The 23,727-nt window shown below is 49.9% G+C and overlaps 1 protein-coding gene and 1 long non-coding RNA gene across 3 annotated transcripts in view; one reads left to right on the forward strand and one right to left on the reverse strand.

The window, feature by feature from the left end:
- The first annotated feature begins 5,384 nt into the window (after positions 1–5,384).
- On the forward strand, positions 5,385–22,875 carry SLC52A3 (solute carrier family 52 member 3). Of its 2 annotated transcripts, XM_067011758.1 has the most exons (6): positions 5,385–5,415; positions 15,155–15,244; positions 15,737–16,349; positions 18,230–18,735; positions 20,782–20,905; positions 21,408–22,875. In XM_067011758.1, exons 3-6 carry the CDS (start codon positions 15,783–15,785, stop codon positions 21,618–21,620), a joined length of 1,410 nt encoding a protein of 469 aa, XP_066867859.1. In that variant the 5' UTR covers positions 5,385–5,415; positions 15,155–15,244; positions 15,737–15,782; the 3' UTR covers positions 21,621–22,875. The 2 variants fall into 2 exon arrangements, with proteins under 2 accessions (XP_066867859.1, XP_058895135.1); XM_059039152.2 differs by lacking the exon at positions 15,155–15,244 and having other exon boundaries at positions 5,395–5,415.
- LOC136792464 (uncharacterized) overlaps positions 11,132–23,727 on the reverse strand; it is a 107,664-nt gene continuing 95,068 nt past the window's right edge. Inside the window, exons 2-3 of the long non-coding RNA XR_010836278.1 lie at positions 17,648–17,857; positions 11,132–13,214 (exon numbers count right to left, since the gene is read on the reverse strand). This is a non-coding gene — a long non-coding RNA (uncharacterized lncRNA). The remainder of the gene's footprint in view (positions 13,215–17,647; positions 17,858–23,727) is intronic.

Genomic DNA, 23,727 nt, shown 5'->3' on the forward strand with positions numbered 1-23,727 from the left:
GGTACCAGGGCCTCAGCCAGGAACAGATCAGACATGGTCCCCCCGCCTTGTTGAGCTGATGCTGGTGGGAGTCAGACACCAAACAAGGTACATGAGAGAACACGTAACACAGCATCAAGGGCACAGTGAGGAAGACAGACGCGGCATGTGCAGGGAGACAGTCGGCGAGCAGGCTCTTTTAATAAGGGGTCACCTCTGAAGGGTGAGTTCGAGCAGAGCCCTTAATAAAGTGAGGGAGGGGCCACGGGGTTGCCTGGAGACAGAGCCCCAGGTAGAGGGAACAGCAAGGGCAAAGGCCCTGAGGCAGGGCAGGAGTTTGCCACGTGAGAGAGAGACAGCAGGGAGGCCAGTGTGGCTGGAGTGGAGAGGGAGTGGGGAGGGAGGAAGCCGTGCTCGGTGTGATGGGAGCAGAGCCCCACAGGGCCGGTCCATGGGGAGGAACCCAGCAGGGCTGGGAGGGCTCTGAGCAGAGGCAGGACGGGCTCTGAGTCGTGTTGTGAAGGGCGGAAGGGCGAGAAGTATGATGGCCAGTGAAGAGATGACCGCAGAAGTCCAGGCAGGACATGAAGGAGACTGGACAGCGTGGTGGCAGTGGAAGGGTACCGAGTGGCCCGCTTCTGGGTTCCGAAGGATCTGCTAAGAGATTAGATGTGGGGTGTGCGAGAAAAACAGGAGTCGGGAGAGGAGAGAGCAGCTCCATTTCAGAGACCGTGGTCCTTGCTGTATCCCCGGTGCAGGAACAGAGTTAATCTCAATCAATAGTCACGTAAAAGAGAGAGAAAGAAAAAGACTCCCGGCCTCAGGTTCCTCTTCTGACCAGGCTGGCGTTTTTCTTTTTCAAGCCTGTCAGAAGGCGACCTCTGGTGGCCAATGGTTGGAACTGCAAATCCTCAGGTTGAGGGCCATAAGGAAGAGGACGAACCCTGGAACATCCTTGACTGGAAAAAAATCAGAGACCATACCCCAGCCCTCACCCATTTTACAGATGAAGATACTGAGGCCCACCTACGGTTGACGTCTGATCTCCATCTCAATGGCTGCTCCTTCTGGCCTCCCAGCTGTTGTTTTCCAGAGCTGAGTGGGCATTTCACGAAATCTCCCATAGGATGCTGGAGGTCCTTCCCTGGCATTCCTACATTCCTAGGAAGCATCATGCTGCCTCATCTTGCATACATTCCAAATCCCCAGATTAGCCCACACCTTCCCTACTTAGCTAGATGGGAAATCTCTACCCCATCTGGGCTGGAATTTCCACCATCCTTCACCCCTGGAATCCTGCCCCAGGGCGCCCAGCAGAGGTCTGTCAGCAGGGACCCATTTACCACATACACACCTGAAAGTTGTTCCCATTCCAGCCCAGTTTTCCCAACTTGGGTAAGGGGCGTGCTTCCCCATCTGCACACCCTATTCAGGTGGCACAATTCCCCCCACCTTCAACTCCTGACGTGCCTTGAGCTGTCATTGTTCTTCACACAGGACAGAGCCAAGGAGAGGAAAGGAGGTCCTAGGTATGCTCTCAGCAGAGCAGAGGAGGCTGTCACCCCCCTTGAGCTGCATGTAAGACTTCTATTGATGCGACACTAGGATGGCATTTGATGTTTCTTTTATTTCTTTTTCTTCCTTTTTTTCAGCAATTTTTAGTTTTAGGTTACACAACTAACAGGGTTATAGACTCCTAGAAAAGTAAAATATTTCATTTAAGTCTAAAGTCCTCTTCATTCCACTTCCTATTCCCTGGCCCCCTCCACACACACAGTCCCAAAGGTAACCACTGTTGTCAATTTAAAATACATCTTTCCAGATTTTTTCCTATAGACTTATATGTGGTAAACACACACGCAGCCCTAAAGAATATATAGCTTTTATTTGTGGAGAATATAATTTTTTTACACAAATGGAATCATCATCCTGTACATATTTATCTTGTGAATTTTTTCTCCAGTCTGTTCTGGACTCTTGAATTCAATTCATGGATATGAGATTGTAATCCCTTTGGTGGGGTCTGCACCATGCTGCGAGCCCTGATCAGGGAGCAAACAAGTCCTGAAACTGGTCTGGACGCACCCTTGGAAGCCCCTTTCCCTAACCCTCTTTTTTCCCTTGCTCTCTTTCCTCCTTCCTCCCACCTTTTCTCACCTTGGCACTTAGGCCCCACACAACCCCAGTGAGAAGGTTCTAAGCGTCCGGATGCCCTTTGCAAGGTCCATCTCCCCGGAGTTTGGGGCTTCCTGCACCCCCTGGTGGCTTCTCTGTGTAACGGCAGTGGCGCCTTCAGCCCCTAATCCAATGGCCCGTCAACCCATTCAGAAAGCGCTGCACACCTCCGCAACTGTGAGTGAACCTCGGGTGCCTGCCCTGGGGGACCCGCCGCGAATCAGGTGATGTCTGCCCTGGAAACTCTCCTAGTGGAATGTGAGCGGCCTCCTGACCGGCCAGAAGAGTCTACCTGTTTGAGAGCTCCCGGGGCAGCGCTTTGTGGAGGTCTTATGGTCCTGGTGCAGCGTCCTTGGAGAGCAACTGGGTGATCGCTCTCAAGTATGTTGTAGTTCACGGCCAGGGATTGATTCTACAGGTATTTCACACCTGGGCAAAAAGACAGATTGCTACGGTATTTGTTGCAGCGTTGTTCTTGATGGCAAATGACAGGCACCCAGCAATAGGGGCAGGCTAAATTCATCCCTGTGCTTTTGGGTGATGGAACACTGCTAGGTCCTGCCGTTCCCGTTCCCGGCCTGGGACTCCCTCAAAGTGGCTCTACAGGCTCCCTGCACTCTGCAACCTGCCTCTGCCGGGTCCTTCCCCACTCCACATTCCCCTCACCCTGCTCTCTCTTTTTTCTACAGAGCATATCCTCTAATGTACTGAATAATTTCCTTATTCTTTACCATTTATTGTCCATCTTGCTCCACCAGAAAGAACATCAGCTCTCCAAGGACAACAGCTTTGTCTATTTTGTTCAGTTTTATATCCTAAGCTTCTCTCACAGTGCCTGACATACAACTGACACTTAATAAAAGTTTGTTGAATGAATGAAGCCAATGAATGAAGGTCTCACTGCTGGGAATATAGAAAGATCTCTAAGATATTACGCTGAAAAAGCAAGCTTCAGAATGACGTGGATTATGTGCCCCACTGTTTTGCCCCACTGTATAAAGAATGTTTTCCCATAAACCTAAAACTGCTAACAACTTTTAATTAATTAATTAACGTCTATTAATTAAACAACAAATACTATACAAATAGCTGGAGAGGACAAGAAAGGGGGGAACATTTTGGCTGGGGTCCATTCATTCACATTTGCAACAAACATTAAATTCCCAGGGTATACTGGTTATATTAGACACAGCTGTCAAGAAAGGTTTCTTTGGAGAAGGTGGTATTTGAGATTGGCTTTGAAACATGTAGGATTGGGGCAGAAAAAGATGGAGCAGAACGGATATTCTAATAGAAGGATCAGTATGGAAATTTTGGTGGCTTAAAACTACTGTAAACACTTAGAGAATTGTGAGCAGTTCTGGTTGTAAGTAGCAAAGGCTACATATAAGAAAGAGGAAGTGATAAAGTTGTCAAGATTTATTGGTCCCAGCTGAGAAAGGATGTAAATGCGAGGCTTGGGTGGCATTTCTCTTTGTTTGGTGAGCAACGGGGGAGTCTTTGAAAGTTGACAATAAAGATAGATAGATAGATAGATAGATAGATAGATAGATAGATAGATAGATAGATAGATAGATAGAGGGGTTTTTTTGTTTTTGTTTTTGTTTTTTTGCCACACCACTGGCATGCAGGATCTTAGTTCCCCAACCAGGGATCGAACACGCACCCCCTGCAGTGGAAGCTTGGAGCCCTAACCACTGGACCACCAGGGAATTCCCCAAAGATATATTTTTAAGTTAAAAATAAAAATGATATAAGGAGTACCCATGAGATGGATGTGGGTCACACCTTAGACAGAACTTCCTGAGAGTCGGGAGGGGACATCACTGGGAAGGAGAGATCGGGGGGTGGGGGCAGCAGCCTCACGGCTGCATCCTGGTAGAGGATGAGCAAATTCTTGTGTCCCCACGACCCAAAGTGTTGGGTTCATCACTTCCTGAGCCCCTGCCAGCTGAGAGAGGGGCTCGGTCTCCTTCCTTGGGGTCTGCTTACCTCTCATCCCAAGCATTTGCCAGGGGAGTGATTGCTTGTCAAGTAAATGACTGTCTCAGAGAATAAGACTAAAAGCAAGTCAGAATTATTCGTAGACCTCAACACACAGTGAGCCAGGCCCTGTGAGATTCATTTCACACGCGTGTGTGCACAAGTTTGAGTCTGGGTTCGAATCCTGACCTGCACTTACCGGCTATAGCACCTTGAGGGAGTCACTTAACATCTCTGAGCCTCAGTTTCCCCATCTACAAAGTAGGGAATAAAAGTAGCACCTGCCTAGGATTATTGACAGATGTAATTGGATATTGGACTATTATAGTTCATTGGATATGAACTATTACTATTTGGCAGAGTAGTATTTGTCAGTGGATATCAGAGACTAGCTCTGCCAGACTCTTGACTTCTCTGGGCCTCCGGTTCCTCATTTGTAAAATGGGGATAGTAGTTGTATCTCCCCAAAAGCCTGTGGTAGGGCTTCCCTGGTGGCTCAGTGGTTAAGAATCCTCCTGCCAATGCAGGGGACACAGGTTCGAGCCCTGGCCTGGGAAGATCCCACATGCCGCGGAGCAACTAAGCCCATGGGCCACAACTACTGAGCCTGTGCTCTAGAGCCCACGAGCCACAACTACTGAGCCCACGTGCCACAACTACTGAAGCCCGCCCACCTAGAGCCTGTGCTGCACAACAAGAGAAGCCACCGCAATGAGAAGCCTGCGCACCGCAACTATAGAAAGCCCACGTGCAGCAACGAAGACCCAACGCAGCCAAAAATAATTTTTTTTTAAAAGCCTGTGGTAGATTAAATGTATTAATGCACATCAAGCTCAAGCTCAGGGCCTGGCACAGAGTCCGCTCAGCAGACACTGGCTGTTTTGACTTCTGCTGCACAAGGAGGGCGTTATTATTATCCCCACTTTCCAAGTGACTTTTTTAAGCACCACTATTCGAACAAAGAGTTTCTGCTCCAGGGGGCGCCATTCCTGCACGAAGGGAATTACGGTGGCCCGAAGGTGGGGCCGGAACCAATGCCTGGGCAGCTCTTTTGTCTTCTGGGGGTTCAAGCACTGGGTAATGAGCCCTTTATTGTTAAATTGAATCATCAGGATCCTCTGGATTGGGCTGCTTGGTCTGATTCCGACAGTTAGGCTCTCGGTGAGCCCCGCCCACCCTGCCCCCGCCTTTCCCCCTCCTTGGGGCGGGGACAGGTTAATACTAACCGGCTGCCTCTGGCGCCTCCCATGCAGAGCCACTTGGGAACAGGACCAGCAGGTAAGCCAGCCGAGCTGGGCGACTCAGTTCTGTAAGTGCACAGCTGCAAGTACCAGGGGCCAGTCTGGTCTGGGGACAGCAGGTGGCCCATGGCCTTTCTGCTGGCCATGGGGAAAGAAAATTTCAGCTGCTGGGTTGGAGGCCGAGGGATAGCGGGGAAGAAGGGTCTCCTCCTCCGCTGGCCCGCAGGTTCGGCTGGAGTTGGGGCACCCTGAGCCGGCTGGGTGGACTCCAGACCCCTCCACCCCAGGCCAAAAGACTGCGCCCCCCCTGACCTCTACCCGGCTGCATCTCCATACCATTGGGACAGCTGTTCCTACCAGGTGGGGGCTGGAATCTCACCAGCCCGGCACGGAGACCGTGGGTTGGGATGGGCACTGAGGGGAGAGGAGCCCAGCCAAGGTCAGCCCCTTGGGAGGCCTGAAGCCCTTCCAGGCCCTGGGAGAGGCGAGAGGGAGAAAGGGAACTCATAGTCTCCCCTGGCTGGCTGGGCTCCCGTTATCTTCTTGCTTCCGCCCTGGCAGCCAAGCCCTAAAAGCCTGGGCATCTTCAGACCCTTTGGAGACACAAAGACCCAGAGAAGGTGAGCAGCTGGCTTGAGGATGCAGAGCCAAGTGAGCACAGGCCTTGTTGACCAGGGATTGGACAAGGTGCGGGCAAGCACTGCTTCCTCTCTGGGCCTGGTTTCCCCACATCTGTGAGATGGGAACATTGAGATGGGATGCGGCCCAGGGTAACGCCAAGCTTATGGCGAGGAGAGGTGAAGCCCTCTTGATGCACGTGGATGTGAGCCATGAGGGCGGTGGCGTACCTGGGCCAGGCCTCCAATACACACAGAGTCTCCCCTCTGCTTCTACCTCCTGTTCATCTCAGCCCCTCCTTTTGCCCTGCCTCTGTGCCTCTGTCTTCCTGCCCATTTCTGCTTCTAGCTTTTGGGTCTTTGTGTCCCTCTGTGTCTCAGTCTCTGTCTTTATCTCTCCATCTCGTCTAGGTTTTTTGTTTTTGCCCCTCTCTGTCTCCCTGTTCTGTCCACTCAAAGCCATCTGGGTCCTGCCTGGACCACATCCCCACCCCTCTAGTCTGACTAGGAGTCTGGAACCTGGGACAACATTGACTCAGACCCTTGTCTGGGAGCAGTGTGTGGCCAGTGCCCATGCCATCACCTGGCACTGCCTGGGCTGCCACATGTGGTTGAGGCAGGCTCGATCAGGTGGCCCAGGCCTTAGCAAACCAGGTGGCCATCTGGACAGTGGGAGAGAGGACAGAGGGCCGGGCTCACGTGAGAGAGAGCCACACTCGACAGATAGACACAGATAAACTCGGTCCCCAAGCTGAGGCCCAGTGATGCTGTAAAGGAAGAAAGCAGAGCAGGACGGAGTGCGGGGTTGGAGGCTCGGGCTCTGATGGGCAAGGCTGGACAAGGCCCTTCCTGCCTGTTGGGGGAGGAGATGGCCCAGCCCACACATTGAGGGTGTGCTGGCCCCTCACCCCCTACTCCCTTCACTCCCTGGGGCCTGGGACTCAGCTCTCCATGCAAGAATGTGAAGGAAAGAGACACCTTTGCCTGAGGCTGTCCTTCTGGCTTCCCTGTGTGTTTGCCCATCTGTTGTGGGAGCATCTCAAGTGTCTCACTCAAAGCCTTGGGTTTCTGGTCTCCCACAGTCACTGAAGGGGCCCGGGAAACAGATATGTCTTGGAGTCTGTCCCAGGTTCTCCAGGGTCTGAACCCCATTTCTCCCTTTGCCAGCCCAAGTGCTGGGGAGGCTGGAGGTGAGTGGAAACGGATCCTGCTCAGCTTGGCCCCTGCAGCAGCTTCCTAACCCCCTCACCCACAGGGCCCTGCTCAGGCTGGTTAAGAGGGCTGGGTCCACAGTCAGATATGCCTGGGCTCAAACCTCAGCTCCCAGATGACCAGCTGTGTGACCTTGGGCAAATGACTTTCCCTCTCTGAGCCTCAGTTTCCTCATCTCTTAAGTGGAGACAATTATAATGCTTGTCCCAGGATTGTTGAGAGGATTTGATGGATAGTGTGTGTGAAGTGCTTAACGCCAGGCCTGCAAGACAAGCAGCAAGAATAGCAGCCATTGATGTAGTTGTTGTTACTGTTATTGTTTTTAATCTTTTCTGCCTGGAGAACTGCACCAGCTTCCTAAGGGGTTAACAGGTTTCACTCCTGCTTCCATGCTGCCTCCCATTATTCTCCTCACAACAGCCAGTGTGATTCTGTTAAAAACGAAATTAGAGCTGGTCCCACCTCTGTCCAGCAATGGAGATTTTAGCTCAGAGAAAACCCCCAGACTCTTGCCTACAGGACCCTACATGACCTGCCCATTCCTCCCCACGGGAATTGCTGTAGCGACGCTGGCCTCCTGGCTGTTCTTCCAACACCAATACCTGTTTCTGGCTGGGACAAGACAGGTGAGGCCCCGCCCCAGGGCCTTTGCAATTGCTGCGCCCTCCCCCACCACCACTCTTTCCCCTGAAATGGCTCACTCCCGTGCTTCCTTCAAGTTCCCTCTGACAACGCCATTTTACGATTGCAGCCACCCTTCCCGATTGCCTGCTCCCCCGGCCAGCTTCTTCCCTCCACAGCCCTATCACCAGCTGACTTGCTCTGTGTTCCTACTTTGCTTAGTGACTGTTTCTTCCCACACTTTCCTGAGAGCAGAGATTGTGTCCAGCACACACCAAGTATCCAATAAATACTGGATAAATGAATGAACAAGAACTGCAAGGTCACTGTAGAAAAAACAGATAACAGAGATGTGCACTTTTAAACAATAACCCCAACACACTCTGAGCCACTCCTTTGATCTCTGAAGAAACGACGCCTCTGCACAGGCAAGTCCCTCTGCCTAGGACGTCCCCCATCCACTGCCATTGATGGCTGTGTCGCCGGGGTCCAGGAGCACATGGCACTTGGTGTGACTGGCTGGGAGTAAGCCAAGGCAGGGGAACCATAAAGGAGATGGGTCATGCTGGACCATACACCACTGTGACTTTTTTCCAGATGAAGAAATAGAGACTAGCAGAGCCAAATCAGTTCCCTCGCAGCTGTGGTGGCACCTTCCTAAGGACCCAGAGAAAGCTCTGTGGGCCGAGGGGATTTAGGCTCTCAGTGCATGGGACCCATTGCACATAAATGAAATTCAGGTTCCTTATCTCCCCTGTCTGCCCTCTTCTCCCCATTAAGCCCACTGTTCCAGCCACACTGGCCTAGGCTCATTCCTGCCCCAGGACCTTTGCACAAGCTGTTCCCTCTGCCTATATGTTCTTTGGGGTATTTTTATGATTTTCTTTAATTGAAAAAATATTTAAACATTTGATGCAGCTAAAACTGACTGATTTTTTTTTTTTTTTGGTGGGTGTGGGGGCTGAGTAAGAGGTAAGAGAGAGGTCCAGCTTTATTTATTTTTCCTAAATGACTACCCAATAGAAGTTTTATTTTCTAACTGGTTCTATTCAGGAAAACTACATATTTGTAAATGTGTAACTGGCTACCTTGCTGACCTCATAGTTGAATAGCTGTTCAAGTGATAAAAGGTAACCATCTTCTGCAAATGTGCTTCCTCCCTTTAATTATTTACTTATTCCTTAATAGACATAGGCATATGCCTATCATATCATTTATTGCATTTCATTTATTGCCTCTTCTATATCCTTGTTTATTTTTTACCTTCTTCTGCTCTCAAGGCCTAGAACAATGAGTCAAAACCCCACCATTTACTGTGCTTCTGTCCTTTTCTCCCAGCATTTCTGAGGCTTCTGAGGAGTGTTATTCAGAATATAGATATTCACTACTGTTTTGACTCCATTATGAATTTGTCTTTATCAATATGAAATGACTCTGGGTCTCAGCTCCTACTTTTGACTTTTGCTATCAAATTCCATATTGAGAGCTACCTCTCCCTCTCTCTCTCCCCACCCCCTGCATTTTTCTGGAAGACCTTTGCTCCCACATTTACTCCTAACCTTTTCCTTTTGGTATCTCTTTAAGGTGTGTCTCAACAACTAATTGTGTTTGATTTTCGTTTTTGATCAGATCCTAATTGTGGCAGGACCTGAGTTTCTGAGGCGAGGCTTTGATAGTAAATGAGATAAATGTATTCATTAGTTTTTGGCTACTATTGTAACCAGAAGTGGGGTCCGGCTGCTCGCAGCTCAAAAGCCAGTAAAGAGGCAAGGTTGGTGGAAAGGAAAGTTTGCTTTATTTTGGATGCCAGCAACCCGGGCGGTGGGGGTGGAGGGCAGATGCCTGTCCAAAGGCCAACATCTCCCCCACCTCCGCCCCGACAATCAGGGGAAAAGAGCTCTTACAGACAGAGGGAGGGGGCTCCATGCAGAAACAGCACAGTCAGCTCTGACCGTCATCTTGAAATTGATCATCAGTGGTCTGACCAGCGTCATCCTGATTAAGTACAATTAATCTTTAGCTCCCGGGTTGGTTGGTTTCCATTTCTTGAGGCCAGTTCTCAGAATTGTGGCAGCTTATGTCATGGCTATGTCCTGATCATCATGCAGTTAACTTCTCCACCTGGTGGGGGTGGGGGTTTCACTATCTATAAGACTGCTCATAGAACATGACTCAGAATATTATCTATAGCCCTTTGAGAAGGAACTAAAGGTCCTTGACTATGCTTCATGACTAAACTATTATTATTTAGTTTTGTTGGACTGTTTTCCTTTGTTTCTGCATTTTCTCACCTCTCTGATTAAACTTATTCTTTGGCTAAAGTTTTTCCACAGACAAAAGGCAGGTGGAGGACATGGGGGGCAAGCGCCGTAGTAGGGTCCTGCTCCATTTCGCTATCACTGGTCAGTATACATCCTTGAACATATATCTCTGTGCACTTAGCCAGTGCTTTGCTATTTATAAAATAAGAGTGGCTTAAGCAAGATAGAAGCTTATTTATACCTTAACAACATTAAACAAGCAAAATGGTCCAACGGCAGACAGAACAGGGCTGGTGTGGCAGTTCTGGGCCACAAAGTCCTGAGGGCGTCTAGTCTCCATCTAGCCCCCATGTCATCTCCCATTGTGCAAAATGGCTGCTGGCGTTCTGGCAATCACATCTGAATTCTAGACAGCAGGATAAGGAAGAACAGAAGGGCACACTCCCTTTACGGAGACTTCCAAAGTCGCTTCCAACTTCATTGGCCTGGTCTTGATTGGATGGTCATGTCCAGCTACAAGGGAAGCTGGGAAATGTAGTCCTTTAGCTCAGTGGCCATTTACCCAACCAAAAATCTGGTCTCAGTAATAACTAAGGAAGAAGGAAGAGTGGCCAGTGGGAAACAGCTAGTAACCTCAGCCTTGGAATATCATACACACAATGCTCTACCTTTTCTTTCCTTCTGTATTGTTTCACCAATCCTAGGCAGAACTCTGACGTGGGTCAGCTTTCTTCCAGTGGGATTCTGCCTGCTTTATACCAGATCCTGGTCTCAGGTGGGAGTGGGCAGGCAGCACCTATTTCTGGGTCTACTTGGACAGTACTTTCGGCAGCCGAGAAGCTACAATGAATTGCTGGCTTTTGAAAAAGGTCCTCTCCCTCCTCTACTCCACTGATCCTCCAGGGCGGGACAGCCCCTGTTTTGCAGCCATTGAGTTACCTGCCTTGGCTAAGGTAGGGTGGTGTATTGCCGAAAGCCTGCTTTCAGTTTCAAGGTTCGTTAGACTCTCTGGCGAAATAACCACTCGTCTCACACAACTGAACGCATTTAATTAATTTCTTTAATAGATCATTTAATATCATTTCAATATACAGTCATTAGAAGGGGATGAATAAAAGTATTAGAGAGATATAACCGAGTATACATCACCAGATTGGGCCGACACCTTCATCCGGATTCAAACAGCAGCTGGGAAGTCCCGAGTAAAAGCAATCTGAAGTCCCAATTGGGAAGGGTCCCGGGCAGTGCGTCCACCCCACGGGTGAGACTTCAAATTGTAGTTCTGGGGGCTTCCGTTTATAATTCCAGGCCGCAAACTGATATCATCTGTTTGTGTGCAAAAATGCAGCTCTGGTTCAATTGTAACAATGCTGTTGATTTCACTATGTGAGTCACAAGATTTTCCAGACCGCAGGGGACTGGCCAGGTCCCCAGGGCTCAAGAAATACCAAGACCCACTCCCTTTCTTATGGTAAGTGCTGCTTGACTAGTTAGTAATTGTTAAGTGTGTAAACAGGCTCGCAGTGCAGTCCAGGCAGGATCACAAGTCAGTCAGAGGCCTACTTCTGCCTCTGAAGCCTGAACAAGACTACTTTACTAGTTTTCCCAGCAGGTGGGAAACCCTGCCTTTCCATCCAGTCCCTCCACTGCACCCTCCCCTCTACCTGCAACTCTGCCTGCTTTGGCCCATGATGCATCTGGGTCCTGCAGCCCACACACCTCTTCCTCACACGTTTCTCTGGGCATACCCCCTGTGGCTTTTCTGCTTGCATTCCTCACAGCACCAGGCACAAAGTAGGTGCCTAATAATCCCAGGTTGATTGTTTAGGGGGAATTGATGACAAAATTTTGCCATCAGGAATTATGTGTGTTGTGGTATCTAGAAGTGTGTTCAGGAAAATTGTGTGTTTTTAAATGCAATTGACATGTTTGCTGAAATCGTAATCATGATCGTTCACGTTTATTGAGCACTTACTATGTGTCAGGCATCATGCTAGCATTTTGCAAGTTCATGGTTCTAACAATTCTGATGTTGGTACTGGGACCCTCCCGTTTTGCACAAGAGGAATCAGATGGCAGAGGTTAAGTTGTTTGCGCAGGGTTGAAGCTGCGATTTGAGCCCAGGCATCTGCCTCCAGGTGGCTGGAGTCAGTGCCCAGAGTCCAGGACTGAGAGGCCCAAGGTTGGATCCCAGCCCCCACTTTGCCCCCAACTAGTGGAGGATCCTGGCCAAGCCACATCTTGCTCTCAAAAATAAGGGCTAGGCTTGATCAGGGGTTGCAGTGTCTACGGGGCCTGGAGTGGCCCAGGCAGGTGCCCTAAGTTACAGAGGGCCAAGGGTGATTGTTGCCATGTGGGCACGTTGTCCTGGTGTGGTCTTCCAGAATATTCCCAAGAAGCCAGAAATCCTGAGTTTTGTATGCCACCTCATTCCTGACTTGTGGATTTCAGTAACTAATTATTTACAACACACCACACATCAAAATAATACATCTGCTGCTCTCCTGCGGCCAGTGAGTTACCAGTTTACAAATCAGGAGCTAGGTCATCTGTAAAGGCTTTTCTGCCGTCAAAATGCCAGATTCCAAAGCAGCCCCTGCCCTCCAGGGGCTTCAGTCTCCCTGGGAAATGTACCAGCACACACCCACACCAGGAAAACCCTAAATGGAGGGTCCTGGGTCCCAGGGCTGGGCCGCCAGAGGAGGTTTTCTGGGCGGTGGCGTCCTGCAGAAATCTGGGATATGGACGGGAGGGGGATGGTGCCCCAGGCAGGGAGCACTGCACAGGCGAAGGCAGAATTTTGCCCTCTCTCCACAGGTCCTCTGGGCATGCCCAGAACCAGGCCTGTCCTGGCCTGTTAGTGGGCCAACTTCGCAGGTGAGGAAATGGAGCTTAGTGACTCACCTAAGGCTCCCGGACAGGAGGTGGTGAAGTGGGACTGAAATCAAGTCGGGCTGCATTCTGCATTCTGCCTCCCAGAGAGGAAGAGGTGGCAGCCCGAGGATTGGGTTCCCTCCAAGGAGGAAGGAGGAGAGGAGTCTGCAACTGGAGAGTCAGTTCTGTATGTGGGAACCTGGAGAGGCGCTTCCTGGGTGGGGCGTAGCACAGGGCTGCCCCTGTGGGTTCTAGAAGAGAGACAAGAAGTTAAAGGCTGACCATGTGAATTGAGCAGAACCGAGATTAGCGTCATGAGGAGAGGTAGGCGGAGCCAAGTGCTGCAGGGGACCCGCTCCAAATCCCATCACCAGCCTCAGCAGAGCCCCTACACCCCTGCACACCCTACCCCTTTTCCCACCGGTAAAAGGAGGTGATTGGCCCAATCAACATCTCTTTCCAAAATGGTGCATGTGCCACCAGTATTTCAGGTGGTACCTCATGGGGAACTTTTTTTCCTTTATTAATTGTAATAGTCATATGTTAATTTTCATGCAAATTAGAAAAAAATAACTGTCACCAAACCTGGCATTGCACCATAGCAATAACAGCTAACCCTTAGTGAGCATTTTCTGTGCGGCAGGCACTGAGATAACACATACTCATTAACCCATTGCATCTCATTACAAACCATGAGGTCGATACTATCATCGCCCTCTGTTTACAGAGGGGGGAAATGAGGCAGAGAGGCAAACTCAGTTGTCCAAAATCATCCAGTTAGTTAAGAGGCAGAGCTGTGTTCAAGTCCAGGCAGCTGGCTCCAGAGTCTCACTCAAAGCTGTAAACAAACAATGTTGTCTGACATTCTAGCTCTACAAGGATCTAGTTGCAACCCACAGAAGTTGACCACCGACAGGGCTCCCTGGGGGGAATTCAGGATGGAAAAACAGCATGAAGCATTCTGGTTTGGATATACAGGCCCTAGACAGTTAAGATGCATATCTAAGGAAGAATTTCAATGACCCAGAAATCTTGTATCTTCCCTTACATAGAAAAACACTAAAATCATTAACTTGAGCTCTCTCTTACCAAGATGTATGCATGCCTACATGTATTTCCCAGCCAAGAAATTCCTACATATCCTGGCTCCTCCCCTACCTCTCCCGAGCAGTTCCTCAGAGCTCTCTGAGGCTATAGTCCTCAGTAAGACCCCTGAATAAAAACTGAAGCTCACTTCCCTTATGTTGTGCGGTGCTGATTTTTTTTTTTCAGTTGACAAAGCCTCTCCAATATTTTTCCTTAGACTGAGGGTAACTGCACAGGTGGTATGACACAGGTAACTGGGAAGGTGGTAAACAGATCACAGAATGGTTCCAGGGGGGCTACAGTCAGGCAGTCTCCCAGGGCCTGTCCAGAGAGGGAGCTCTATAATTTGAGGAGAAAAACTCCAGACTGCAATTTTATATCAGATAACCTTATTTTTGTAACAGATAGTATGGGTTTTTTTTAATGTTTTTTGGACAATGATCCTGACTTTTAAAAATATTTATTTTATTTTTTTGTTTTGGCTGCATCGGGTCTTCATGGTGGGATGCAGCCTCTTCATTGCAGCATGTGGGCTTCTCTCTAGTTGTGGCATGCGGGTTTTCTCTCTCTAGTTGAGGTGTGCAGGCTCAGTAGTTGCAGCGCGTGAGTTTAATTGCCCCACGGCATGTGGGATCTTAGTTCCCCGACCAGGGATAGAACCCACGTCCCTTGCGTTGGAAGGTGGATTCTTTACCACTGGACCACCAGGGAAGTCCCCAAATAGTATGTTTCCATGGTTCACATATCAAAATTATATAAAAAGATCTATACTGAGGTGCTGCAAACATCCCAGAGGTTTCTGTGCGTCCTTCGAGGGCTGCTTTGTGCAAATACAAGCAAAGAGAACATATTCTTCCTCCTTTTCTCCTGTCTACCTACCTTGATGTTGTTCACTTATCAGCTCGGCCTAGAGGCCTGTCATTTTCCTATCAGCCAGTGAGCTCTCCTGCAGCCCTCTCCTTGTAACAGGTGTGTGCTGTTCCAAGAGGCAACCATCCCTTCCACTAGCCCCTCTTCTGTGGGTAGGGAGGTTGTCGCCCATATTTTGCTATTACCAACAAGGCCGCAAGAAGTAATAACCTCGTACATACATCATTTTGTCCAGGGCAGGTAAACATTGGCTTTGGGACAATCTCACAGTGCGAAATGGCACCTTGGAGTCATTGTTAATTGACATTTCCCATGGTGAATGAAGGTAATCTTTTCATATGTCTAAGACTTATTTGTACTTTTTCCTCTGAACTGTTCATATCCTTTGTCTACTTCTCTATTGGGTCTTTTTGTTCTTAATCTATAAAAACTCTTTATACATTAGGAAGATAAATCTTATGTCTGTGATTTACATTGCAGTATTTTCACCCAGGATGTCATCTGTCTTTTGATCTTGTTGTTGGTATTTTTTGGCGTTTTTTGCAGAGGCTGTTTTGTTTGTGTGTTTGCTTGCTTTTTGTGTGTTCTAATATTTATGCAGTTGAAAGTATCAAATTTTTCTTTTGTAGTCTCTGGATTTACAAGTCGTGATTAGGAAAGCCTTCCCCACTGGAAGCTTACTTATAAAGGAATTTGTCCATGTTTTCTGCTAATAAAAAGCCACCTTGTTCATGGGAAAGGCCCAGAAGCACAGTCTTTTGCTAGATGGTGAACCTGACATTGCTCATCTCGTATTCTTCTCCATCGAACACTGCAGGCTGATCTGTGGAGGCAGCAGCCTCCGGCCCAGGGCAGACGTCACCATGGCCTTCCTGATACACCTGCTGGTCTGTACCTTCGGGATGGGCTCCTGGGTGGCCATCAACGGGCTCTGGGTAGAGCTGCCCCTGCTGGTAACGGAGCTGCCCGAGGGCTGGTACCTGCCTTCCTACCTCACAGTAATCATCCAGCTGGCCAACATCGGCCCCCTGCTGGTCACCCTACTCCACCACTTCCAACCCAGCTACCTTTCTGAGGTGCCTATCATCTTCACTGTGCTGGGGGTGGGCACCATCTCCTGCACCCTCTTTGCCTTCCTCTGGAATGTCACCTCCTGGGTGCTGGGCAGCTACCACAGCATCGCATTCCTGGTCCTCACCTTCTTCCTGGCCCTGGTGGACTGCACCTCCTCCGTCACCTTCCTGCCCTTCATGAGCAAGCTGCCCACCCACTACCTCACCACCTTCTTTGTGGGTGAAGGACTCAGCGGCCTCCTGCCTGCCCTGGTGGCTCTTGCCCAGGGCTCAGGTCTCACCACCTGTGTCAACGTCACTGAGACATCAGACACCACCCCGATCCCTGAGACCACCAGGAACATGGACAGCCCACAGGTACCTGGCGTTACCCAGAGCTGTTGCAGCTCTGTTCTTGGTTATAAGCAAGATCATACGGAGGGCTGGTGTTTCCTAGATGTTGGGTAGACCAGTGTTCTTGACCTGGCAGCACTTTAGATCACCTGGGGGAGCTGCTGAGCCATACCAGTGGGCACCCCCCTTACCCTCATCTTTGAAATCCTTGGGGTCAGACGTGTTTTGGCATCTGGAGTTTCAGATTTTAGAACACACTTACCCCAAGTCTGGGACAGGGCCTGTGACTCAGCAGTGCAGCACAGTGGCCCCCGCTGCCCACAGCCCGGGGCATTCATGCCCGGTAAGCAGATGAAGGCTGTAAACAGACTCATATCCAGCTCAAGTGTTGCTGTCAACTGAGTCACAGAAAAATTCTGGCTTTTGGAGCTTTTTGGATTTCAGAATTGCAGATAAGGGGTTGTAAACTTGTATGTATTCAAAATTCCCCACGTGTCGCTAATGTATAGCCAGGGCTGAGAACCATAGACTTTAGACTTTGCTTCAATACCTCGTGTTGTTACAACATCAAACTTCCTCACTGGACATTGGACAATGTATACATCTAACACTATCCAAACCACCGCAGTACAGCCATGTTTGCAAACCAGTGGCCTGAGCCACCATAGCCTGAAAGCAGTTTTCTTTTTCGAGAGTTTGAATTAGTTGATAACATTTAAATTTTTTGAAATTTCACATACATAAATCTAGATGCATGATATCTCTTGGAAAAAAAGTCGCCACAGGGCGCCTTTGGGTGGGGCTGCTCTCCTGTCTCCAGCCAGCCCCTCCTCTGAACATGTATATTTGTGGTTACTAGCCCTGGAGGGCATAAGGGGGGAAAGCTGTAGCTTCCGGGTCAGAAAGAACCAAATGCACTGGCTTCGCCACATACTCCCCGGAACCCTCAGGTAAGACAAACCGTCCTGACACCTCTGTGCCCTCTAAAACCAGGGGTAATGGACCCCACTGCACGGGGCCGTCAGAAGGCGCACACGAGCTGCTACATACACAGTGTTGCTGCCCAGTGAGCAATCAGTCAGTGTGAGCACTTATTATCCATCACTTACTTATTAATCATAATGCCTAATATTATTGTATACAGGCAGACCTTGGAGATAATTGAGGGTTTGGTTCCAGACCACTGCAATAAAGCAATATTGCAATAAAGAGAGTCACACAAATTTTTTTTGGTTTCCCAGTGCATATAAAAGTTATGTTTACACTATATGTAGTCTATTAAGTGTACAATAGCATTATGTCTAAAACAACAATGTACATACCTTAATTAAAAAATATTTTATTGGGCTTCCCTGGTGGCGCAGTGGTTGAGAGTCTGCCTGCCGATGCAGGGGATACGGGTTCGTGCCCCGGTCCGGGAAGATCCCACGTGCCGCGGAGCGGCTGGGCCCATGAGCCATGGCCGCTGAGCCTGCGCGTCTGGAGCCTCTGCTCCGCAACGAGAGAGGCCACAACGGTGAGAGGCCCACGTACTGCAAAAAAAACAAAAAGAACTTTATTGCTAAAAAATGCTAACCATCATCTGAGCCTTCAGCAGGTCGTAATCTTTTTCTTAGTGGAGGGTTTGAAATATTTCGAGAATTACCAAAATGTGACCCAGAGATACAAAGTGAACAAATGCTCTTGGGAAAATGGCACCAATAGACTTGCTCAATGTAGGGTTGCCACCAAACTTCAGTTTGTATACACACACACACACACACACAAAATGCAATATCCGCGAAGTGTAACAAAGTGAAGCACAATAAAGCAAGGTGTGCCTGTGTTGTCATCATTAATTGTGTTGTTACCTGTGCCCTGACATCACCCAGGGATCCAACTGACCCTTGTTTTGTCTTTCGCAGGGAGCTAGCAGCCCTTTGGTGTCTGAGCTCGCTAGGACGGCACCCTCCGTGGTCCATCTGGAAAGCCGCTACCTCCCCGCCAACTTCTCCCCCTTGGCCTTCTTCCTCCTGCTCTCCTTCATGATGGCCTGCTGCCTCATTGCTTTCTTTTTCCTCCAGCGTCAACCCAGGCGCTGGGAAGCTTCCATAGAAGACCTCCTCACCTCTCAGGTCACCCTCCACTCCATCCGGCCGCAGGAAGGGAAGGACCTGGGCCCCCCAGGCCCGGAGGACAGCGGCAAGGGCCAGGAGCCTCTGGAGGAGAAGACAGCCCCCCTGCACCTGGCCCACCTGACCTTCATCTACATCCTGGTGGCCTTTGTGAACGCGCTCACCAACGGCGTGCTACCCTCCGTGCAGACCTACTCCTGCCTGTCCTATGGGCCTGTGGCCTACCACCTGTCTGCCACCCTCAGCTCCATGGCCAACCCTCTCGCCTGCTTCCTCTCCATGTTTCTGCCTAACAGGTCTACCCCCACCTGGCCCTGGAGAACTCTGGTTGGGGGCACACTTCATGCCAGAACCCAGAATCCCACACCCACCTATCAGGCTGGATGTGTAGTGGTTAAGAATATGGTTTCTGGGGCTCAGCTGCCTGGGTTCAAATCCCTCCTCCACCACTTACTAGCTTTGTGATGCTGGACAAGTCACTCCACCTCTCTGTGCCTCAGGAATCTAGAAAATGGGGATAATAATAGATCTTCTTCCTAGGTTGCTGGGAGCATAAGATGAGCTAATTTTGTAACGCTTTTAGAGCAGTGGCTCATGTCAGGTCCACCGTCACCGCCATTGGCCCATGTGGAGGAGCAAGCAGGAAGTGAGGTTCCCATCTACAAATGGAAACCCTGAGGCTTGGAGAAAGGGTCTGCCGTGGTCTTATTCCCAGGATTTCAGCCCTGCCCTCCTGCCTCCAGCCCATGCCGGCTCCCTTACAGCTGCAGTTCTAGAAGAATGGCTGGGCAAATTGATAAAATGCTCATTGAGCCAGCCTAGATTTCAAAATTTTTATTTATTTATTTATGGCTGTGTTGGGTCTTCGTTGCTGTGCGCAGGCTTTCTCTAGTCGTGGCAAAGCGGGGGCTGCTCTTCGTTGCGGTGCGCGGGTTTCTCATTGCGGTGGCTTCTCTTGTTGCCGAGCACGGGCTCTAGGCGTGCGGGCTTCAGTAGTTGTGGCACGTGGGCTCAGTAGTTGTGGCTCAGGGGCTCTAGAGCACAAGCTCAGTAGTTGTGGCGCACGTGCTTAGTTGCTCCGCGGCATGTGGGATCTTCCCGGACCACGGCTCGAACCTGTGTCCCCTGCATTGGCAGGCAGATTCTTAACCACTGTGCCATCAGGGAAGTCCCAATTTCAAATTTTAATAAGCAACCTAAGTCGTTCTGATGTAGGGACTTCGGATCCGCACAGGAGAAACACCCACCTTGGGGTCATGAAACTTTAGGTCTCCCTGCCTCCCACGTGCTCCTCTGCCCTGCCTGGCCTCGCAGCCTCTCAGCCCTGCCCACCCCCCGCCCCCCAGCCCGGGAAGGAGGAGTAATGAGGACATGAGAGCTGGACAGAAGATGTCACTTTGCCAGAAAAAAGCTGATTTTTCTCCCTTGAGGTTTAAAAACTGTGGAGGGAAGCTGGAGCTTTCTGAGGGAGCAGGACCGAGGGAGGCCACAAACCTGTGGACGCTGAGACGCCCAGAATGTTAGAAATACAGAGTCTGAGAGTCCCAGAATTCAAGAATCTTGGCGCAGAACAATTCTTAGAGGCAGGGCAGCCCCTCCACTCTCACCTAGGGGTGCATACCTGTCAGTGTTCTGAAGAATGTGGCCAGGGAGACCCCAGGGAAAAGTTCTCAAATGAAGGATGGTGTCCTCAGTGGTCACACCCAGGGCCTACATGGAAGGCCACCAGTGTAGTGCATCTAAGCCAGCCGCCAGGACCCCCAGATCACGCAAACCTCACGTTGTAGACAAGGTCGCTGAGGCTGGAGGGAGAAGGGTCACCCGAGGTCACACAGCACACCCCGCAGTGCCAGTGACATGATCCAAGCCTCCCACTCATCAGCGCAGCTTCCTGGCTGGGCTGGGGAGTGTCACAGGAGGAAATAGCAGCAGATGGTACCAGGTGGGCCCACAGCCAGGGCCAGGCCCTGCAGTCTGCTCCCAAGCCCCACCAGACTCATTACGCAGGTGAGGAAACTGAGGCTTAGGGACCAGTCCTGCAGGTGGAACTGGGATTTGAACCAGGCTCATGTAGCACTAGAGTCTGTTCTGTTTTTCCTGCTGGGATGCTGGGCCCTGCTGTTAACACTCAGGATGCCTTAGGCCAGCCTTGACCCCAGGAACCTCACTGACCCACTTGAACTGGGTAGCCTGGAAGTTTCCACACGGGTCTAACCTCTAAGCCTGGAGATGCTGACCACCCCATGTGGGCCCCTGGGGCTGGGGTCGGGTGGGGGAGTAGGGGCAGAGGTCAGGCTACTCACCTCCTCCATTCACCTCCCCCCCCCCTTGCTCTGTCCTAGGTCTCTGTCATTCCTGGGGGTCCTTACGGTGCTCGGGACCGGCTTTGGGACCTACAACATGGCCATGGCCGTGATGAGCCCCTGCCCCCTCATGCAGGGCCACTGGGGTGGAGAAGTCCTCATCGTAAGTATCTGGCCTGTGGAGCTGTCCGCCTCCCACCCCACAGCTAGCCAAAGCCTGGGAGGTCGAGAGTATAGCCCCTTCTCTTGACCAAAGTCTTTGTGGTTACTCACTCAGGAAGCCCAAGGTTGGGGGGGGGGGGAGGGATGCTTCTTATTTTGAAATAGAGGCTGAAGAAGGTGAGCTGGCTGGTCCAAGGTGACAGTCCAGCTTCTCCCCTGAATGCCACACTCATCCCACTATGTGTGTGTCAGCGTGGCCTTCTGAGTTGCCCTTGACTTGATCATGAGACAGAAAAGCTCTTGGGCTCTCGTTTGTCCTTGGGGAGGTCAACTCAGGGGGCCCCATTAGTCCAGCAGAGTTGCCCCTGAAAGGCTCTCCTTGAACTTAGAGATTCCATGGGGTCCCCTTAGCCCTGTTCGGTCACCCTAGAAGCGCCCTTCGCCCCTGGGGCTCGCCCCAAAGTTACCTTCACTGCTGAGTCTCTCCCAACCAATCCCCGCAGGTGGCTTCGTGGGTGCTGTTCATTGGCTGTCTGAGCTATGTCAAGGTGATGCTGGGCGTGATCCTGCGTGACCGTAGCCGCAGCGCCCTCTTGTGGTGCGGGGCGGCGGTGCAGCTGGGCTCGCTCCTCGGAGCGCTTATCATGTTCCCACTGGTCAACGTGTTGAGACTCTTCTCATCTGCTGATTTCTGCAGCCTGCAGTGCTCCACCTAGGCCAACTGAAGTGGCGTGGTCCATCATAAGGCCCCGCCGCCATGACTAACACCCGGAAACTGGGACCCCTCGAGGCAAGGCGTGTGCCCAAGGTCGCAGAGCCAGTGGTAGGGAGCTAGGAGGCAGAGCTTTTAACTGATTTGCAGCACCCCGCTGGAGGATGTTAGAAGCGGAAAAACTGGGAGGTTGAGCTGCCCGTTATAAGCTATGTGACCTTGGGGAAGTCACTTGATGGCTCTATCCCTCTGTTTCTTCATCCATAAAATGGGGATTATAATAAATAACACCTACTTCATAGGTTTGGCACAGGGATAAAATGCAGAAGCACCAGCACATCCTGATCTGACACCCAACAGTAATAACAGGGGTGACAATCTACAAAGCCTAGAAGTGGCCAGAGGCGTTGAGAGATGACCCCTTCCCCATATCCTTTTTCCCCCATCGTCTCAGAGAAGCTTCTAGAAGACAGATGGCTAACGGTGGAATCTCAGGCACCTTGGCTTCCCAATTCCCAGTATGGAGGAACATTGCACCCCATGCACCCCTTCCTGTACCCCTGCTGACCCAAGAAGGCCCACTCCTTGGAGATTAAGTGACCTCCTAAGAGGCAGAGAGAGGATTGGGGCGGAGGGGCCACAGCAAGACTCTGAACGTGAGTCCCCCCACCCCATTCACTGGCCGACACTGAACTGGGAGGCAGTCCTCTAAACTGGGGGGGAGGAGGAGAGTGGGGAAGAGTATGTAAGCTACCTGATAGTTTTTTGGTTTTACTTTTTGTTTTTCTTTTTTTTAAATAAAGACATTCCCTGCTTTTACACTAAGGTCCGCCTTCCAAGAAAAAGTCCAGCATGAACACCAAAAAAAAGTTTCAATATAATCAGCTTTCAGTTGGTTCTAAGGTCAAGGCTGAGCTCAGAAATAAACAGGATCAAGGGCTTAGAGAATGTCTGGTCCTGGGACTTCTTTTCTTTAGAGGTTTGTTTTGTTTGCTTGCCACCACCCTTCCTTTTTAATTTTGAATAGATAATATAGTCATGTGTTTCAAAAATCAGAAAATATTAAATGATGTTCAGCAAAAAAATTCCATCCCTGTCCACTCCCCCCTGCCCAGTTCCCCTTAACACATACAAGAGTACTTTTATTTGTTCCCTGTTTACTCTTCCAGAGATTATGCAAATGTAAGCAAATTCAAACATAGAGCCTTTTTACATAAAAAGTAGTAAACTGCTGTGTACTTTGCACTTTCAAGCAACAGTGAAAATGTGGAGAGCCTTCTTGTTCTTTGTCGTGACTGCATAGTATTCCACTGTGTGGACGTGCCAGATTTGTTCAAGTAGCCCTCTGTAGAAAGACACTTGAAGGTGTGGAGATAAAATTAAACACTAAATCTCCCAGCAACCCAACAACCTCTCCACAAAAGTAGAAAAGAAAGAAAATAGTTTTACTATTAAATATATGTTCAACCTGATTGTGGTGCACATCACAGACAGTCGACTAAAGAGATTGCACAGGCAGAAAGAAACTCTACCCTTCTATATAGTCCAGCAGACACTACCTATTACATCCAGGTTCTCAAATGATAACCTCAAGTAAGAGAAGTAGATAACACCGTTTGTCATCCTGAACTCAGCTAGTGATTGGGGTGGCTCTCTGTGTTAGCTAATTGTCCTTAACCACAGGAAAGAAGACCTCCTATCTTTATGAAAGGAGGTGGCTTTGCAATTTGGAGCCAAACCCTGAGCTAAGCTCCTACACTCCGGAGACTGGGTGATAGGGGTGTGGCTTCCTGATATTTACATTGCAAACAGAGGGTTCCCTTGTGTGGTAAAACTGGCTCATTCAGCTTTTTTAAAAGCCTCGCATACATGCAAAAAGGAGCAGAGAAAGAATTTATGTTTTCTAAAGTAACTCAAGAAAAGGGAGTGGGGATGTTTCTTTCCCTTTTTGGCACCAGAAAGAAAGGTTTTTATTTGTATTTGCCCTTACAAGGGCATTTGGGTTGTTTCCAGTCGTTCTCTCCCAGAAAAGATATTGGAGTAGGTAATGAGCAAGAAGACCATGTCTCTGTACTGACGTGGGAAGATGCTCCAAGATTAATTACACACAT

The sequence above is a fragment of the Kogia breviceps genome, chromosome 14, assembly GCF_026419965.1.
Source record: "Kogia breviceps isolate mKogBre1 chromosome 14, mKogBre1 haplotype 1, whole genome shotgun sequence".
NCBI classification, from domain to species: Eukaryota; Metazoa; Chordata; class Mammalia; order Artiodactyla; family Physeteridae; genus Kogia; species Kogia breviceps.